The 16,673-nt window shown below is 46.8% G+C and overlaps 1 protein-coding gene across 1 annotated transcript in view; it reads left to right on the plus strand.

Annotated features, from left to right (window-relative positions):
* Lmcd1 (LIM and cysteine rich domains 1) overlaps positions 1 to 16,673 on the plus strand; it is a 65,483-nt gene that overhangs the window by 33,810 nt on the left and 15,000 nt on the right. Inside the window, exons 3-4 of the mRNA XM_006996776.3 lie at positions 4,946 to 5,201; positions 13,246 to 13,581. Coding sequence (XP_006996838.3) covers positions 4,946 to 5,201; positions 13,246 to 13,581 — 592 coding nt within the window. The remainder of the gene's footprint in view (positions 1 to 4,945; positions 5,202 to 13,245; positions 13,582 to 16,673) is intronic.

Genomic DNA, 16,673 nt, shown 5'->3' on the forward strand with positions numbered 1-16,673 from the left:
TTTTTTTTTTCCTTGCTGTGACCAAACATCTGACAAGGAGCAATCTACGGGAGGAAGGGTTTCTTCTGGCTCACAGTTGGAGGGGACACCATCTGCCATGGAAAGGAAGGCATGGGGGCAGGAGTGTGCAGTTAGCACACCTTAGTGGAACAGGAAGCAAAGGCCAGACAAGAAGTAGAGCTGGGCTATGAAAACCCCAAGGCCAACTCCCCTGGACCCACTTCCTCCAATCCAGCCAGGCTCCACCTCGTTTCTATAACCGTATAAAACAGCTACCAGCGGGGACCAAGTATTCAACCATATGAGCCTATTGGAGAGAGTTTACATACAAGCCACAACAGAGGACTATGGGAAAACGGGCTGGGGATGCCTTTGGGGAAGGACTGTCCCCTCTCGGGTCTGAAGATGGGCTTGCTCTCACCTCACTGAAGCAGTATCCCTGGGGTGGATTTTAGCCTAGGTGTGGCTCCTGAAACAGAGGTCAAAGGTCGAGCTGGGGAAATAGCTCCATCAGTGAAGTGCTTGCCTTGCCAGCACGTGGACTTGATCTCCCTTTCCAAAACTGTCTGTGAGGAGGCAAACGCAGGAGAATCCTTGGTGCTTCCTGACCACCCAGGCTAGCTTTCTTGGTAAAGTCCAGGATAACTTCCTTGCAACCTCTAAAGCCATGGGAGACCTTGTCTCAAATAACAGGAAAGGCAGCACCTGAGGAATGACGCCAAAAGTGTCCTCTGACTTCACACACAGAGGCACGCACATGCACACACACCGCACAGCATGCACACACACACAGCATGCACACACACGCACGTAGTCAAAGGCATTCTGTCCACTGTGCCGGGAAACCAGATCCTGTGATTCCTATCTGTACATGAGGAGTGTCAGGTCCAGCCAGAGTTCTGGAGTTTGTCTTTCTTCTTTTATCTCTGAGGGCTCTGAAACAATGTTGAGGCTGCCAGTGAACACAAGGGCCCAGCAATCTTCATGTCAGCATCTGTGTGACGGTAGCTCTAGACTGTGCAGGACACAAACTGGGGGACTGTCCCTGCCACCACAGAGAAAGGGGCCACACTCCATAGAACACCATAGCAAACCAAGGGCTTTTGTTCTCAGCGTCTTATTACAGCTTGGGCATTCAATGGGGATCAAAAATTCCCCAGGTGTTTCCTAAGATGCTGGTATCCACGGTGAGATTACAGTTGAAAAGTATCTGCCATGCACGAGACCACCCTATCTCAAAAGAAAACAGCCTACTTATTAATAAGCAAACTCTTCTATGTTGGAATGTTAATCAACATTATATATTAGATAGTGTTTCTCCTTTTTGCAAGTATGTACAGGGAAGGTGGGTGATTGGGAAGAATTTACTAACTGACATGATTTGAATTTAGGCCTGAATGAGACACAGTTTCATGCTCTGAAATGTCTGCACTATGGCAGATTGTAAGCTTTGGAAGCACTGCCCCATTCATTGACTCCATTTCCTGACTGGCTTCAGTCTCAGAGGAGCTCACATGGTCTTCCATTGAAGGGACCCTGGAAGTCATATAACCCAGGCCTCTATCCCTACATAACTTCCTCCTTCAGCTGACTTGACCCCAGCAGCAAGGATCCATTCATTCCTGCTTTAGCCATTTGACCAGATTGTAGCCTGGAGGGAAGTTACCTTATCCATTGTGAATCCTATTAGTCCTAAATCTTCCTTCCACCAGGTCTCAGACAATATTGAGGAATTTCTTCAGCTCTTTGTGGACAGCTAGATGATCTCTGTAAACTTCTTGAGACAGGGAGTAAATGCTCACTCGATGCACAGTCCTGGGCTGCTGCTACCTAGCATCCTAAAACGGTCCTGTAGTGTATGTGGTTTGGTCGTCTAGTTGTTTACGGAGGCAAAGCAATCTGGTCCTATCCACCATGCTTCCTAGGAACAGACGTCCCCTTGCATTGTTTTAATCCTTGTGTTTCCTTGCCATCCTGCCCATGGGTTGAGTATCAAGTGAATTTCTCGAGAAGCACAGACTGAATTTGGAGGTCCTACATAAAGCATGTCACCTTGCATTGGAATGACCATATGAGGAGTTTATATTCAACCCACTTTGATACAGAGATGTCACAGCATCTCAGAGGGGACACACTTCCACACATCTTCATGTCCCAGTTTTCACAGTCAGTTGATTAAGATGCTGTATTAGTTGATGTTTAATTTCTGTGGCAGTGATAAATACCCCCAAGTAAAGCAACTTTAAGGAAAATAATTCCTTTTGGCTCCCAGTTCTAGAAGGTTTATATAGTCCATCTTGGCGGAGAAAGCATGACAGCAGGAAGATGAGGCTGGCCCATCACCTTGCATTGGCAGCCCAGAAGAGAGAGAAAACAGGAAGTGGTATCAGTCCATCAGATTTCAAAGCCCTCCCCCAGTGATACTGTGCCTTCAGCAAAGCTCTACTTCCAAAAGTTTTATAACCTCATAAACATCACTATCAGTTGGGGGCCAATTATCCAAATGTGAGCCTATGGAGGATATTTCATATTCAAATCACAAGAGATAGTTAAATGACTGAACATTGTCAACCTGGTTTAAAAGGAAAGCCAGTGACTATCTGCCTGCCCAAGAAGAGGAGAATTGGCCACATTAATGCCACTTAGGTTCTTTGGGGAATGTGCATGTCTCCCTCACATATGGGTCCCTAACAAGAGCTAGGGCAGAGTTGGAAGGTGTCTTCCTCAACTGTCACAGTGCAGCAGTGTGCCCAACACTAAAAAGAGCAGGACTATCATGGACACAACCTCAGAGAACATCCCCATGTTTGCTAACGTTTTCCCCATCTCAAATGAGTTGCATTCCCAGTGGCTCAGGTAGCATCCCGGGATGCCACATTAACAAAAACAGCCCCGAGCAGCCTCCACGTCAGGTTCCACACATAGGGTCAAGTGGAACACAAAAGATTTACAGTTGGGGCCATCCTGTGTGCCAACACACTGTGCTTTTCACTTGATCTTAGCCAAAAGGCTGAGAAGCGATGGCACTGTGCTTTTCTTTCCATGTCTGCTGTTGTCACCTCTCAAGTGAAAATGACTATTACTGTCCATCACTGGTCTTCCAGCCTGCCTCTTAAAAGGAGGGGCAAGAGACTCCAATGGACTGTGAATGAGATGCCCACTTACACATAACAGGGAACTCCTTTCTGTGGGACCAAAAAGAAAAGACTTCTCACATGCAACCTGCAGTGCCCTTAAGGTCTGTGGTCTCCTTTGGGGCTGGGACAAATCCTTCAGGTCATAGATTTAACTCTTCTACATGACAATACACCAGATGTGAACATTCTGTCCATCAAGCCACACAAGATGCATCCTGACACGAAACAGAAATTAGTTGTTTTTAGGCTTCCTTAACTCAACTGTTTCCAGACTCCAGAGCACAGAGCACCAAACTCTCATCGGTGTCCCACCTACGCACATTTGGGAGTGAGTCAAGGGTAGCAGAAGTACCCCCATGCCCCCAATTCCATTGTAGTTCAGCCTTCTCCTGCTCCATGTTACACTTCCCTCTCCTTCTGCCATGCCAGTCGTGAGCTCCTTGGAGGTTCCAGTTACACCTCCTCTTCAACTGAGATGCACGTCTCCCCCCGACCCCCAGCCCACACGATTGAAGTGCTGGGGCTGCTGATGCTTCAATGATGGAGCCTGAAGCAGAGGATGTTTTTTGTCCACATCCCAAGCTTTTAGCCACTAGATGACAGGGGCACCCTGCCTCCTAACCATGACAATGAAACTGCCAACTGCCAACGTTGCTAACTAACCACTGAGGGACGTGATTTGAGTTGAATGGCCATGGCTGTAAGACTATCCAGTGATACCCATGACAGCCGGATGTAAATGCAAACAGGGCTGTTTCAGGTTGCTTTGACTCCACCACACATCTGCAGCTGAGCCCCCATGCCTTGCCCCCATCCCTGCGGTGGGTCTTAACATCGCTCACTTTTTTTTTTTTTAACAATCTCTTAAATTGCATGCACTGGGGCGTCTGGGACACTGCACAGCAAGCCTATGGTGACAGGCCTGTGAAGGGAGGGGAGAACACTTTCCTTCTCACACCATGCAACTCTCTGGAGCTCTAAACCTTTACAGCATGACACAAAACAGTCAAACACTTTCTTTTATTAATTGTCAGAGGGAAAGGCACCAGAGCTTTCAAGTGAACTTGAAACTTCCCCAGAATGTATTTCCTCCTCCTGGGCCCCTGACAGAGCCACCCTCCAGGGACATCAATCTCCCCAGCTGGAAGGTTTTACTCAGTACACTCCCTTCTTCCTGGCTTCTGTCCACAAATCTGAAGAAAATTCCCACCAGATCTCACTTCAGTGGGCATGCTGAAGAATTTCAACCAGAACTTATGCAGCTCATGAATCATAGTGGACAATTTTAATGATTTTTAAGAGCAGAGAACTTAGCACACTTTTTTTTTTGTAAAGAGCCAAATAATATTTTAGGCTTTGATGGTCAGAGGGCCTCTGTTGTAACTATTCAACTGTGCCATTCTAGCCCCAAAGCAACCAAGAGTAGGCATACAAATAGATGAGCATGCCGTGTTTCAATAAAACTTTATTTGTAGAAAGAAAGTCAGGGGCCAGGTTCAGACCACAGTCCACACACATTTTGAATAAATTTGCTTTTGTTGTGGTAACCACCAAGAGGAAACTGCAGCTCTTGTTGACAACCATCATGGAACACAACCTTCTCAGATGATATTTGCATTCTGAATTCCCCAAAGCCAGATAGAAAAGAGACAGGTGTACTGCCCCAAAGACCTTGTCTGTCTGTTGCCACTCTTTCCAGGTTAATAACATGAAACTCTGTGCTTGGGTACAAAACAGTAGATGTTGCTGCTACATCCAAAGCATGTCTTCTCTGTAGGATGACCGCACTTCTTTCCATTGTCCCCCAGGAAAATATGCAAGTCTTGTAAATGCAGCCAGGAGGAGCACTGTCTGAGCTCCGACCTGGAGGACGATCGGAAAATCGGGCGCCTGCTGATGGACTCCAAGTATGCCACCCTCACTGCCCGGGTGAAAGGTGGAGACGGCATCCGCATCTATAAGAGGAACCGCATGATCATGACCAACCCCATCGCCACTGGCAAAGACCCCACCTTTGACACCATAACCTATGAGTGGGCTCCTCCAGGAGTCACCCAGAAACTGGTAAGAATGGCCTCTTCCTACCCTGTTAAGTATGAGCTGGGTCATGGATTGCTGAAACTCAATGATGAGGTAGAAATGGCCATAGTTTCAGCTCTGCTCCTGCTTCAGGTAATGACACAAAGACAGGCTGGGCCTCAGTTTTTCTCATTCACAAAATGGAGAGAGGTGGTTATATGAATTCTTGAGGGCTTCCCAGTTCTATACAGGGGCATTCAATATGTCTTTGGGGCTCCTCACTTCTGAACAGTTCTCTGAATGCTCATTTTTCTCTGTGAGATGTTCATTTCCATATGAAATGATCTGGAACCCTCAACAAATCTGTGGGAAAACAGAAGAGCAGTCCTCCCTCCTCAGACATGGAACCCTCTTGATCTTAGATGAATGAATGAATGAATGAATGAATGAATGAATGCATGAATGGCTCTTAAGCTTTCATGAACTCCATCACCCTGAAAGACAGAGAGATTCCCTCACACAAGAAACAAAGAGTGACTTTGCAAGTTGTCCAAGTAAAGCAAGGGACTGAAGGCTGGCCACAGAGGGTGGCATCAGAGCAGTGGCAGAGCCAGAACATGCCAAGGGACCCAGAAATCTGGTCCTCTCTCAGCTCCCAGAGTTTGCAAACCATCAGTTGGTGCTCACAAAGTCAGTGGGACACAAGCCATCAAGTCATAAAGATCTGGCTGAGGGTATCAGGAAGCAGCTGGTGAAAGCCCAGATATGCTCCCCATTGAATCAGGGGCAGCCATCAGAGGGCCATGGTGAATGCTGCCTTGTAAAACCGCCTGACACTACAAAGCCCTCCTGTCTGCCTCACAGCTGGCTGGTCTCAGTTCTGGCACTGGCCAACACTCTCTTTTCGTTCACCCTCCCGTCTCTGTTTTCATTACCAAGTGGTCGAGCCTGATTGAATGTTGGAAGTGGGACAGAATCTGGCTGTCCATCCTCCTTCCCTACCAGAATAAAAGCTAGAGGACTCTATCAGCCTTCCAAGCTGGTGCCCATCAGCCTGCCCGTGCCTCTGTATCAAGCACTGCTGTGTATTGGTCATCAAACAAAGATTATTTCACCCATAGCTTTATGTGATTTCCTAATGTATTACACATATACTGTTGTTGCAATCAGGTACCTAGAGGGAAACTGAGCCTCAGAGGGAACCTTCAACTAGCCAAATGCCCAGCTGATTTTGGTGGAGCCAAGCCTTGATTTCAGGCTTCCATGCCCACCCCCATCAAAGCCTATATTCCTTCAACCCCAACCTAGGCCATGCGGGAGAGAAGGCAAGCGGAAGAGTCAGCTTATTTGAAAGCAGGCTTCCAAGAAGGGAGAGAAGCTTGAGTGGTCTTTGGCTGCCAGACAGGAAAGGAGGGGAAAGAAAAAGAAGGTGGAGGGAGCCAGCATCTACTTAGCAGTCTGCATGTATGTCTTCTGAATGTCTGCCACTCCTTAAGTCACAGCCACTCCGTGGTGAGTGTGTCACAGCCCATTTGAAGCGGGCACACAACCCAGGCTTGTGAGTCTCATGCCTCATGATCTGCAGTCACATCCAAGGTGACCACTGACAATCAGCAGTGATCTGCCTCCCTCCGAGCCCATCGTACCTCAGCATCCTACTTAATACAGACTCTGGGTGCAGTCACCTGGGGCTGACATGTGAGATGTAACTCATTTACTGTCCTTAGCTAACAGCCAGAGAAAACTCAGGAAGAGACGCCTTGGGCTGCATGTCCTGACTCCAGAGCCCAGGTGTATTCTCCTGCAAAACCCAGGAAACAGCCCTTTGCCTGAGCCTTAACTCTCAGCACAGCTGACTTTTCTCCCGATGCTTGTGGACTCTAAAGGCTCTCCACCTGAGATGTCCCCGTCAGACGCAGAGCAGAACATTACTCTGGCCCCCAGGAAATTCACAAATACGAGATGAGTCTTTCCAGCTGGGCTGCCTCTCCCTAAAGGTTTGGGTCATGAGACTTTAACTACCTTCCTAGAGAGACATCTGGAAGATTGTCTTACAAAAGCCAGACATCACTGGGGCCCAGACTTCGAACTCTGCCATCTTATTCTACACTGGGAATAGAATCCATAGTGAGTGCCTTGAGGTCTGGGCTGAACAGGATCACAAGCCTTTCATCAGGGATCAACTAGCAATGTCTGTCATGAGCATGGACAGAGAGGTGAGGACAAACAGGCAAGGCTAGACCTCACAGCCTCACAGCATGCACTAATGGCAAGTGGACATGCAGGGTTCTGGACAGTGCAAAGATGCAGCCAGCCACATAGTTGCAGCAGGACTGCTGAATCCTGAGGAAAGAAACCTCCCGTTCCCCAAGGCCCAGTCAAGAATCCACTTGCAGCCACACATACCCATGGGCCATGCAGAGTTGTTAAGGGACACTGCAGGTGCAAAGACAATGAGTACCAATGCTATGGGATTCCTGGCAAAGGATAGGGAAGGTACTGAAGGCCAGAGAAACAGACACAGCCCAGGGACAGGGGATCCTGATACCAGATGACAGGGAAGAAAAGAACTTGAGACCCCAGCTACTGGGTCCAAAGCTGTTGCTACTGCATATTATCTGTGTGAGTCAAGGGCCTACTCAACCCTTCTGTGTCTGTTTCCCACATTATATCAGTACCTTCCTCTTAGGTCTCCATGAGAATTAAAGGGATCAGCAGATCTCTAAGAGCTTTACATTATAAAAATCCCTGGAACATGGTAAGATCCACCCACTGTATTGTGGTCTATTCCCACCACTGTTAAACCACTGACCTTGGGGGAATCCAGCCCACTAGCAATAAAAGCAATTACTCCCCCCAAGAGATGAATCCTGCAAGTGGGCTTCTTCAACAACTAGAATAGTGAGGTGTTACCTGACTAGCAAAGCTCTTGCCTCCACCTTCCCAAACTCGTTCTTTGGATAATGGGGCAAAGACAGTCCCTGGGCAGCCCCTAAAAAGGGGCCGTGTGGGTGACTTGGCCACCCAAAGTGTGTCCTAATCCATCCCCAGGGCCCTATACCTTGACCTAGACATTGGCATATTCAGCTATCATTTCTCACTGTCATTTGATGGCCACAGCCCCTTCCCTGCCACCCTTCAATGTCCCCAGAGAGACTGACCCTAGATGTCCGCTTCCACTATGTACACAAAAGAACCTGTCTGAGGGTTCCCTTCTGCACACACTTAATGGCCCTCTTATTGCAATCTGGTAATGCATGGAAATCTCTTCACTGCTTCTAAATGATTCCTACACACCCAAAGGATGGAGCCTCGATTCTTGAGAGCCACCTAGGCAACACAGTCACCTGTTATTTCCCAATAACTAAGAAAAAGCCACTACACACCCATTGCCTCTTAATACAGGGTAGAGAAGAATCCCTTCAGATGGGGCAGCAGCTGTGTGGTGTCTCAAGGAATCCATTTATCCTTGCATTAGCTAGAGGATCTCAGCCTCCTTGGCCAGGAAGAGTCCTTTGTCCCTTTGTCCCTCTTCAAGCTGGAGTAAACTACTTCTCACTGTGTTGTGAGGAGGGTTGGGCAGGGTTGCCCCAGTCCTCTCCTGGTACTCATGAAGCCTGCCCTGAACTTAGCAGATGACAAAATTAGAGTGCACAGGGTTAGACACCTGGGGAGATGAGTTAGTTGCTGAGCCTCTGGCCCACCATCCCAGGATTCTAGCCAGCTCCTGTTTCTGGGAAAGCACTTGAAAAGCAACCGGGCATGTGTGGATGGACCTGGCATTGACCAAGTGCACCATGAGAATTTTGTGTCAGCAAAGACTCAGATGAGGGTTCCTGGGATCTTGGACACAGTCAACAGAAAGGTATCCACAGTGAGATGGCAATCTGACTTCAGTAGAAGCTGGCCACATGACTCTTATCTTCTCCAGAATTTAGTTATTAAAAAAAATCCAGTGACTACCAGGCCTGGGATATACCCACCCCAAGTTCTTCTCCCACATTATTCAGCTTCCTGTTGCTATGACAAATGCATAGGATAAATGACTTATAAAGAGGAAAAGGTTGTTTGGGCTCCTGGTTCTGGAGGCTTGGGTCTGTGATCAAGTGGGTCCATGTGACACTGCAGTAGGAACATGAGGAAAGCCTCTCACTTCACAGCAAGGAAGCAAGAAAGAAGGGACCAGGGTCCCTCGCTACCCTCTTAAAAGGCTTGTCCCAACGTGACCTAAAAGCCCCTTTACACTCCACCTCTTTTAAGTGTCCACCACATCCCAATAGCACCAAGTGGGAAACCAAATCATTAACTCATGAATCTTGGGGAACAGTGACCATTCACATTGTGGACCCTCTGCTTACTAGTATCCGACAGTAGCTTTGGCTGCTCAGTGCGATTTTCAGTGGAAGTTTACATGTTAATCCCCATAATTCCCAGTGAGTTCAGCTCTGAGTGGCGAGACTCAGGCCAGCTGGGTCCGCAGAGAATGGACAGTGGGAGCCAGGCCTCTCAGTTTCTCATGCTGTGGCCTTGACCTTTATCATCCCTCTGACCTCCCCATCCCTAAGACCCACTCAGCAGAAGATCTCTGGCTGTGAAGGAAACAATAGTTATTTTAAACACAATAATATTTAGACGATTACCAGTCACATAGATGGGGGAGTGCTATTGACGTGAGACCCTGTCAATTCCACTCTTGGAGGTGCTGACACATATTTTAAAATTAATAAACCATGAAATACCATATTCCCATAATGATCTAATTATACTTTTCCAAGGAAAGCAATTTTAAACTAGATTGATTTTCCTTTTAATCAGGGGTATTGCCCATGAGGTAAATGAAATAAAAATGTCCATTTTGGAAGGGAACATAACCCACACTACAAAGCCAGTGAATGTAAAATGAGCATTGTTTTCACCAAAAGTGAGACTCTGTGGTGAAGCCTTGGGCAAGTAAAAGCTCACGCAAGCCCCTCTGAGGTGTCACCAATAGTCCCAGCACTTCTTCTTGGGGAATTCGTGAGTTTTCAAAATCCCAAAGCGTGAGGAACTTGCCTTGCCTCAGTTCCCCTGCTAGGTGCTTGGGGTCCTGGTTGATTTGCCTCATAGATTTGTTTCTTGCTAGTGTTTCATTGAAAGTCGTTACATTCATTATTTTCCCTTGTTGCTGTGGCAGAACAAAGGGCAGAAACAGCTTGAGAAGGAGGATTTATCATGACTCACATTTTGAAAGTGTGTAGCCATCAAGGTGGGGAAAGCCTGGTGGCTGGAGGGGCTCCTGGCTGTGACAGTGGGAGCTTACAGCCAATGATTATTCACAGCAGAGGAGGAAGCAGAGAGAGAACGCTGGAGCTAGAAGTAGGCTATAAAATCCCAAGGCATCCCCTCTAAATGACCCACCTCCCAAAGGTTTCACAACTCCCCCAAAATAACACCACCACAGGGAACCCGGTTTTTGGACACATGAGCCATGGGAGACATTCCACATTCAAACTCTGATAGTAGTGAAAGGTCTTGAAGCAACTTTGCACCTCGGTGACTGAGACGACTCACAGCCAGCATGCAGACTCTTGGGTGCCACAGTTACCCCATGGAGAACTGGGGACTGTGCTTGAGAATCTCCGCTAGCGAGTTTTCCAAAGGCTTCTTGCACCGTGCTGTGTCAGTTAGCGAACACGGCAGTGAAGTATAAGTGCACTTCAAAAGGAGGAAAGTCACAGACAGGAAAGGAAGAGCAGCGAGCAGCATGCTGTAGGTGGTGTAGGCCTGTCACCAAATCTCAGAGCCTGCTGGACTTGCATGGTGCTCACTTTTGCAACCGGGAAACATGTGCAGAGAGAGGGTGTGGAGGTGGCTGAAGTCACACAGCCAGCAGGCTTAGGACCGGAATTTCAATCTAAGATGGGCTAAATCCAGAACCTTCATTCTCGCTACTAAACTCTAAGGGACTTCTGCCCTTGGGGAGTGGATGGTTGCACTAGAAGGTAAACACACACACACACACACACACACACACACACACACACACACACACGCTGGCCAAAGCTTCTAAGCACAGAAGAGATGAGCAGGATATTTCCTTTGTGAGCATTTCCATCAGCAGAAGTAGCCATAAAGCACATCCACTATAGGACCAGAGAGAAGACAGCACCTTGTAGGCCTAGGTCAAGTAAGGTCAGCCTCTGCATTCCTGTTGCCATGATTCTGCAATGGTTTTTTTCATCTGGTTACTGCCCAGAAAGTAACAACAGAGAAAAGGTTTAAAGTAGTGACTTTGCTTTGGTGGTACAAGCAAACTTACGTGCCTTATTTTTCTTGTTGTTGAAACAAAATACCGACCAAGCACAGCTGAGCGGAGGAAAGGGTTTCTTATGTCTGTGGTTTTAGGGTACAGCCCATCACCGCGAGAAAGTGATAGCAACAGGAATGCTAGGTGGCTGGTCACATTGCATCTACAGTCGAGCAGCAGAGAGGGGGGGGGGCTGATGCCAGTGTTCGCTAGCTTTTTATTCTCTCTGAGACCCACAGCCCATGGGATGGTGCTGCCCACATTCCGGGTGGATCTTCTTTCCTCGGTTAAACCTTCCTAGAAACATTCTCATAAACACACCCCAAATTGTGTTTCTTTGGTGATTCTAAAGTCAGTCAAGCTGAAAATGCACATTAACCATCTCACTTGTCGTCATAATCGTTTCACGTCAGACAACAAAGCAAACTGATCTTCGTTTCCATTCTGACAGAAACTGAAATGAGTAGATAGATACCCTTTCTCTTCCTAATGCCATCCCAAAGTGAAAATCCCAGTAGTGCCTGGGGAATGAACAACGAGACAATGCAGTCATCAGCCGGCACAGCCATGCCTAGTCAGTGAGCAAATGGAGAGCCAGCTGCCGGATTAAGTCAGTGCTTCTTTCTCACCTGTCAAACCGGTAGCACATTGGTAGAGCACCTGCCTAGCATGTGTGCTGGCCTAGTCAAATCTCCCTAGAGATTTAAAATGCTTTGTCTGTCAGTGGACAGCATCATATAGAGCAGGGATCCCCCCAGGGCCTACAGCTTGATGAATTCAGACATAGGTACGCATCCATGCCTCTAGCACCAAGCGAAAGATACAGAAGCATCTCAGCACATGCAAGCTACAGGGTGTGCATTTCCCTTTTGCATTCTTTCTTTAACCTATGGATTCCTGTCTGAGATAAGGGATTGCTTTGTGACTTGTAAAAGAAGAACTAAAGTAGAATATAAACATGATGAGGCTGAGGTGACAGTTCCCTAACTAAAATGAATGCATTGCAAGCATAGAACCTGAGTTCAATCCTCCAGCACCCATTTTTTTAAAAAAAAAGCAGGCACAATGGCACGTGGAACCTCAGTTCTAGAAAAGCAGAGACAAGTGGATCCCGGGGGTTTGATGGCCGGCCAATCTAGTCTATGTGGTGAGTCCACAGCCAATGAGAGACCTTGTCTCAAACAAAAGGTGGATGGATGTCCTTGTGTGCTTTCTGCTGCTCCACACTAATCAAAAGCAACTTAGGGGAGCAAAGCATTTATTTATATTACATTATCATACTTCCAGGTCAGAGTTCATAATTAAGGGAAGTTAAGACAGGAACTTGAGTAGGATTTCAAAGCAGAACCTGTGGAGGAACATTGCTTGCTAGCTTGCACAGGTACCTGCCCAAAGAATGGTACTTCCCTCAGTGGGCTGGGCCCTCCTACATCAATTAACAGTCAAGACAATCCCTCAATGCCCACAGACGAACCAATAAAGACAGTTACTCAACTGAGTCTTTTGGGGTACTTCTAGGCTGGGTCAAGTTGACAGCTAATGCTAACCAGGACAATGGCACTTGAAGAACAATAGCAGCCAAAGTTGGCCTCTGGCCTCTGCATGCATGTACACACATGTGAACACATACACACACACAACACACACAGGAAGGGAGGGAGGCGGACAGGGAAGGAGTACTTGTATTTCAATCACTGGTAGCGGTGGAAGATCATGATTTTTGTTTTAAGTAGCTTGGGTCTTAGCTTCCATGACCATGAACTACAGCCGTATGACACTGTCTCTTCCACTCCATCACCCTAGGGCCTACAGTACATGGAACTCATCCCCAAGGAGAAGCAGCCTGTGACAGGTACCGAGGGCGCCCTCTACCGCCGACGCCAGCTCATGCATCAGCTCCCTATCTATGACCAGGACCCCTCTCGCTGCCGTGGACTTGTGGAGAGTGAGCTGAAAGCAATGGAAGAGTTCATCAAGCAGTACAAGAGCGAGGCCCTTGGGGTGGGTGAAGTGGCCCTCCCAGGGCAGGGAGGCTTGCCCAAGGAGGAAGGCAAGACACAGGAAAAGCCAGAGGGCACAGAGACCACTGCCCCAACCACCAATGGCAGCCTGGGAGACCCATCCAAGGAAGTGGAATACGTGAGTGTCCCTTGTCGTTGGTCTGGCTGAAGCTGCCCGGGCCAGGGCTATGCTGTCAGGGTCCTATCTTGCCGTATTTTCCTCTCATTCGTGTGTTTATTCATGTTCAGTGAAGGAGGCGGGTACTTGTTACTCTTTGTCAGACATCACTCATGGAAAATAACATCAGGTTACTGCCATGTAAAGGACAGTCTAGGACAGTGGTTCTCCACTTGTCGGTCGCAACCCTCTTGGCAAACCTCTGTCTCCAAAAATATTTACATTATGATTCATAACAGTAGTAAAATTACAGTTGGGAAGTAGCAGTGAAAATAATTTCATGGTTGGGGGTCACCACAACATGAGGAACTGTGTTAAAGAGTTGCCTCAGTAGGAAGGTTGAGAATCACTGCTGTAGGATAATGCCACAAATTAATAAATGGCCACAGCTTAGGGAAAAGGCATCTTGGGGCCTCCCTTGGGGTAGGGATAGGCTTTGAGAATGTGATAAGGTTCAGCTTGACATGTGTGAAATAACTCAGAAACACCCAAGCCATAGACTTTGAGCAGGAGCCTTGCACCCCCTTAAAGAGTGAGCCTGTTCAAGAAAGCAAAGTACAATCAACATATTAATAGCAGTTCCATGTGCATGCTGACACAGCAAGCTAGGGGAGCCAGAAGAGGGGAGTTTCATACTGTTCATGCATCCATCATGGCATCATCTGTTGGATCCCAGGAAGTCAAGCAAGGAGAGGTCACTGCTCCCATATGGATGGGAACTTTGGGCTGAGGACTTGATCTAAAGGAGCAAGCTGCGGGTCAGATATAGGACATAGTTCCAGCTGTGTGCATGCCAATTTTCCCTAGCAACAGTATGGAAGATGCACATCCCTGGGTGGGAGGAAGGGCATGTTGAAAAAACACAAAAGAGAAGCCAATGTTTCAGAGGTGAAATTCCCCTGGATAGATTTGCTTTAAGCTGTTCCACAGGCCAAGAGTGGGACCATGGGGCTGATGGCCACTATGTTTCTACCCCGAGGGCCTTATCCCTGCCCTTCAGCCAGGTGGCCTTTTTTTGCCCCTACTTAACATTTGACTATAAAACGTCCCAGCACAGGGATCCCTTTGTTTGCCAAGTCATCATTTTTGTGGTCAGATTTCCTGACAGAAGCAACTGAAGAAAGGAAGGTTCTATTTTGCCTTGTGGTTTCTGAGGGTTTAGTCAATGGTCTCTTGGCACCATATGCTTGAGCAGAGCATCACAGGGTAGGGATCACATAGGTGGGTGGGAAGCACCCAGTAGACAGAAAGTGGAGAGAGGAAGCCGAAGAAGTGGCCAAGGCAAGGGACAGGTCCCCAGTGACTTACTTACAAGATCTAGCTAGGCCTTATCTCCTACCTTCTGTCACCTCCCAACAATGTCATCATATTTATTAGGTCAAGGCCTTCATGAGGTGATGGTCTTTAGAAATGCCCTTGCAAACACCCCCAGAGGACCACTTTATTAATCCCCTAGACAATTCTCAACCCAGTCAAATGGACAACCAAGATTAGCCATCATGACCCTTAACAAATTCTCCACAGGTGCCTGCTCTGAAGAGATTTCTACCAAGATACAGAACAGAAAATACAAGTGGCTAGGATACTAATCTGAGGGATATCAAATGAATCTAAGCACACCAAGCTCTTTAGTCCATTCACTTCATTCTTACAAGTCAATTCTATCTACACATCTTTTCTGTTCTCATACTTAGCTCCTCTCTGTCTCGTCTCTGTTCTCTCATTATTCTATCTAGTTCTTTCCATCTTCCTTCCCTTCTTTGTTCCACCAGATATATATATATATATATCCATTCGTTAACAACTTGTTAGTAAAAACTACAAAGTAAACTCTCAGGGACAAGTATTCTGATAAGAGTCACACTTGGCAAAGACTTGGTCAGCTTAGTTGGTGATTGACAACAGCTGTAGGTTGTGAAAAGTTCTGGCTATCTCTTAAAGGGATAGCTACAAGGGTTACAAGGAAAGAAATTAAACCAAGGAGAGATTTAATGAAAAGGCAAAGAATATATGTACTATTTTATATGATTAATAATATCCAGACATGGCTAGTCAGTTAACAGCCTTTTTCTGTTAATCACCTGAATCTCAAGACCTATATGTAATTAGTCTACTGAGACTAAAATCTTGCATTAAAAACTGGTATAGAAATCAATACAAATTGTTAATTGTTTTTGAATCAGAGTGGAAAGGTGCCAGTGGAGGAAGTTTAGGGCAACATAGGTGATATTGATCACTTGAAGGACTAAGATATACCAAGGCCAGACACCTGCACTATCACTTCTAGTTCACTGTAATTCTCCTGAAGGGTTTTGATCCAACAAGGCCAGGCTTCTGCAATTCTACTCTGTGAGAGTCCTACAAGGACACTTTGTCTGGCCAATTTTGCCTTGTCAGTAGCTAAGGATGGAGAACAAGACCTCCAAGTGTCTACAGTCCACATGGAACAATAGACCTATTATGAAGCCTATTTTAGTATGTTTCTAATCATAAAAAAATGTACAGTTAAATAAGAAATCATTTTCATGACTAAATAAGAAACTATCTTCTCGACTATTCACAATCATGTGTGCCCATAAGACTGAGATGCAATCATGAGATTACATGTACACATAACATGGAAATGCACAGTAAATGGGAAATATCATAGCTGTTATTGCACAAGAAGTTTACAACAACAACAAAAAAAACAGCCAGTTCATTCAAAAGGCAGTAATTCCATAACACCTTGCATGATGGTTTCCTCCAATAGAATCCTTGGGTCTGATAGATTGACCTTCTGAGCACTAGTTGTCACCTGCTGTATACTCCCATGGTCCTTTGCTACCAGCAGCTCTTAATAGGCCCTGAAGTATGTCTTGCAGGGAAGAGGCTGGCAGTCTCTAGTAAGCCAGGCAACCCATGAGCCTGGTTACCCTGTCCTTCCTGGCTCTAGGTTCCTTAAGTACCCCCCAATTCCACTCCAACCTTCACCCAACTTGGGATTGCCATCCAAGGAGCCACAGCCTCATATTCTTTTAGCTGAGATTTCTAAGACTTTTTTTTCTTTATTA

This window comes from Peromyscus maniculatus, chromosome 3 (genome assembly GCF_049852395.1).
Source record: "Peromyscus maniculatus bairdii isolate BWxNUB_F1_BW_parent chromosome 3, HU_Pman_BW_mat_3.1, whole genome shotgun sequence".
NCBI lineage: Eukaryota > Metazoa > Chordata > Mammalia > Rodentia > Cricetidae > Peromyscus > Peromyscus maniculatus.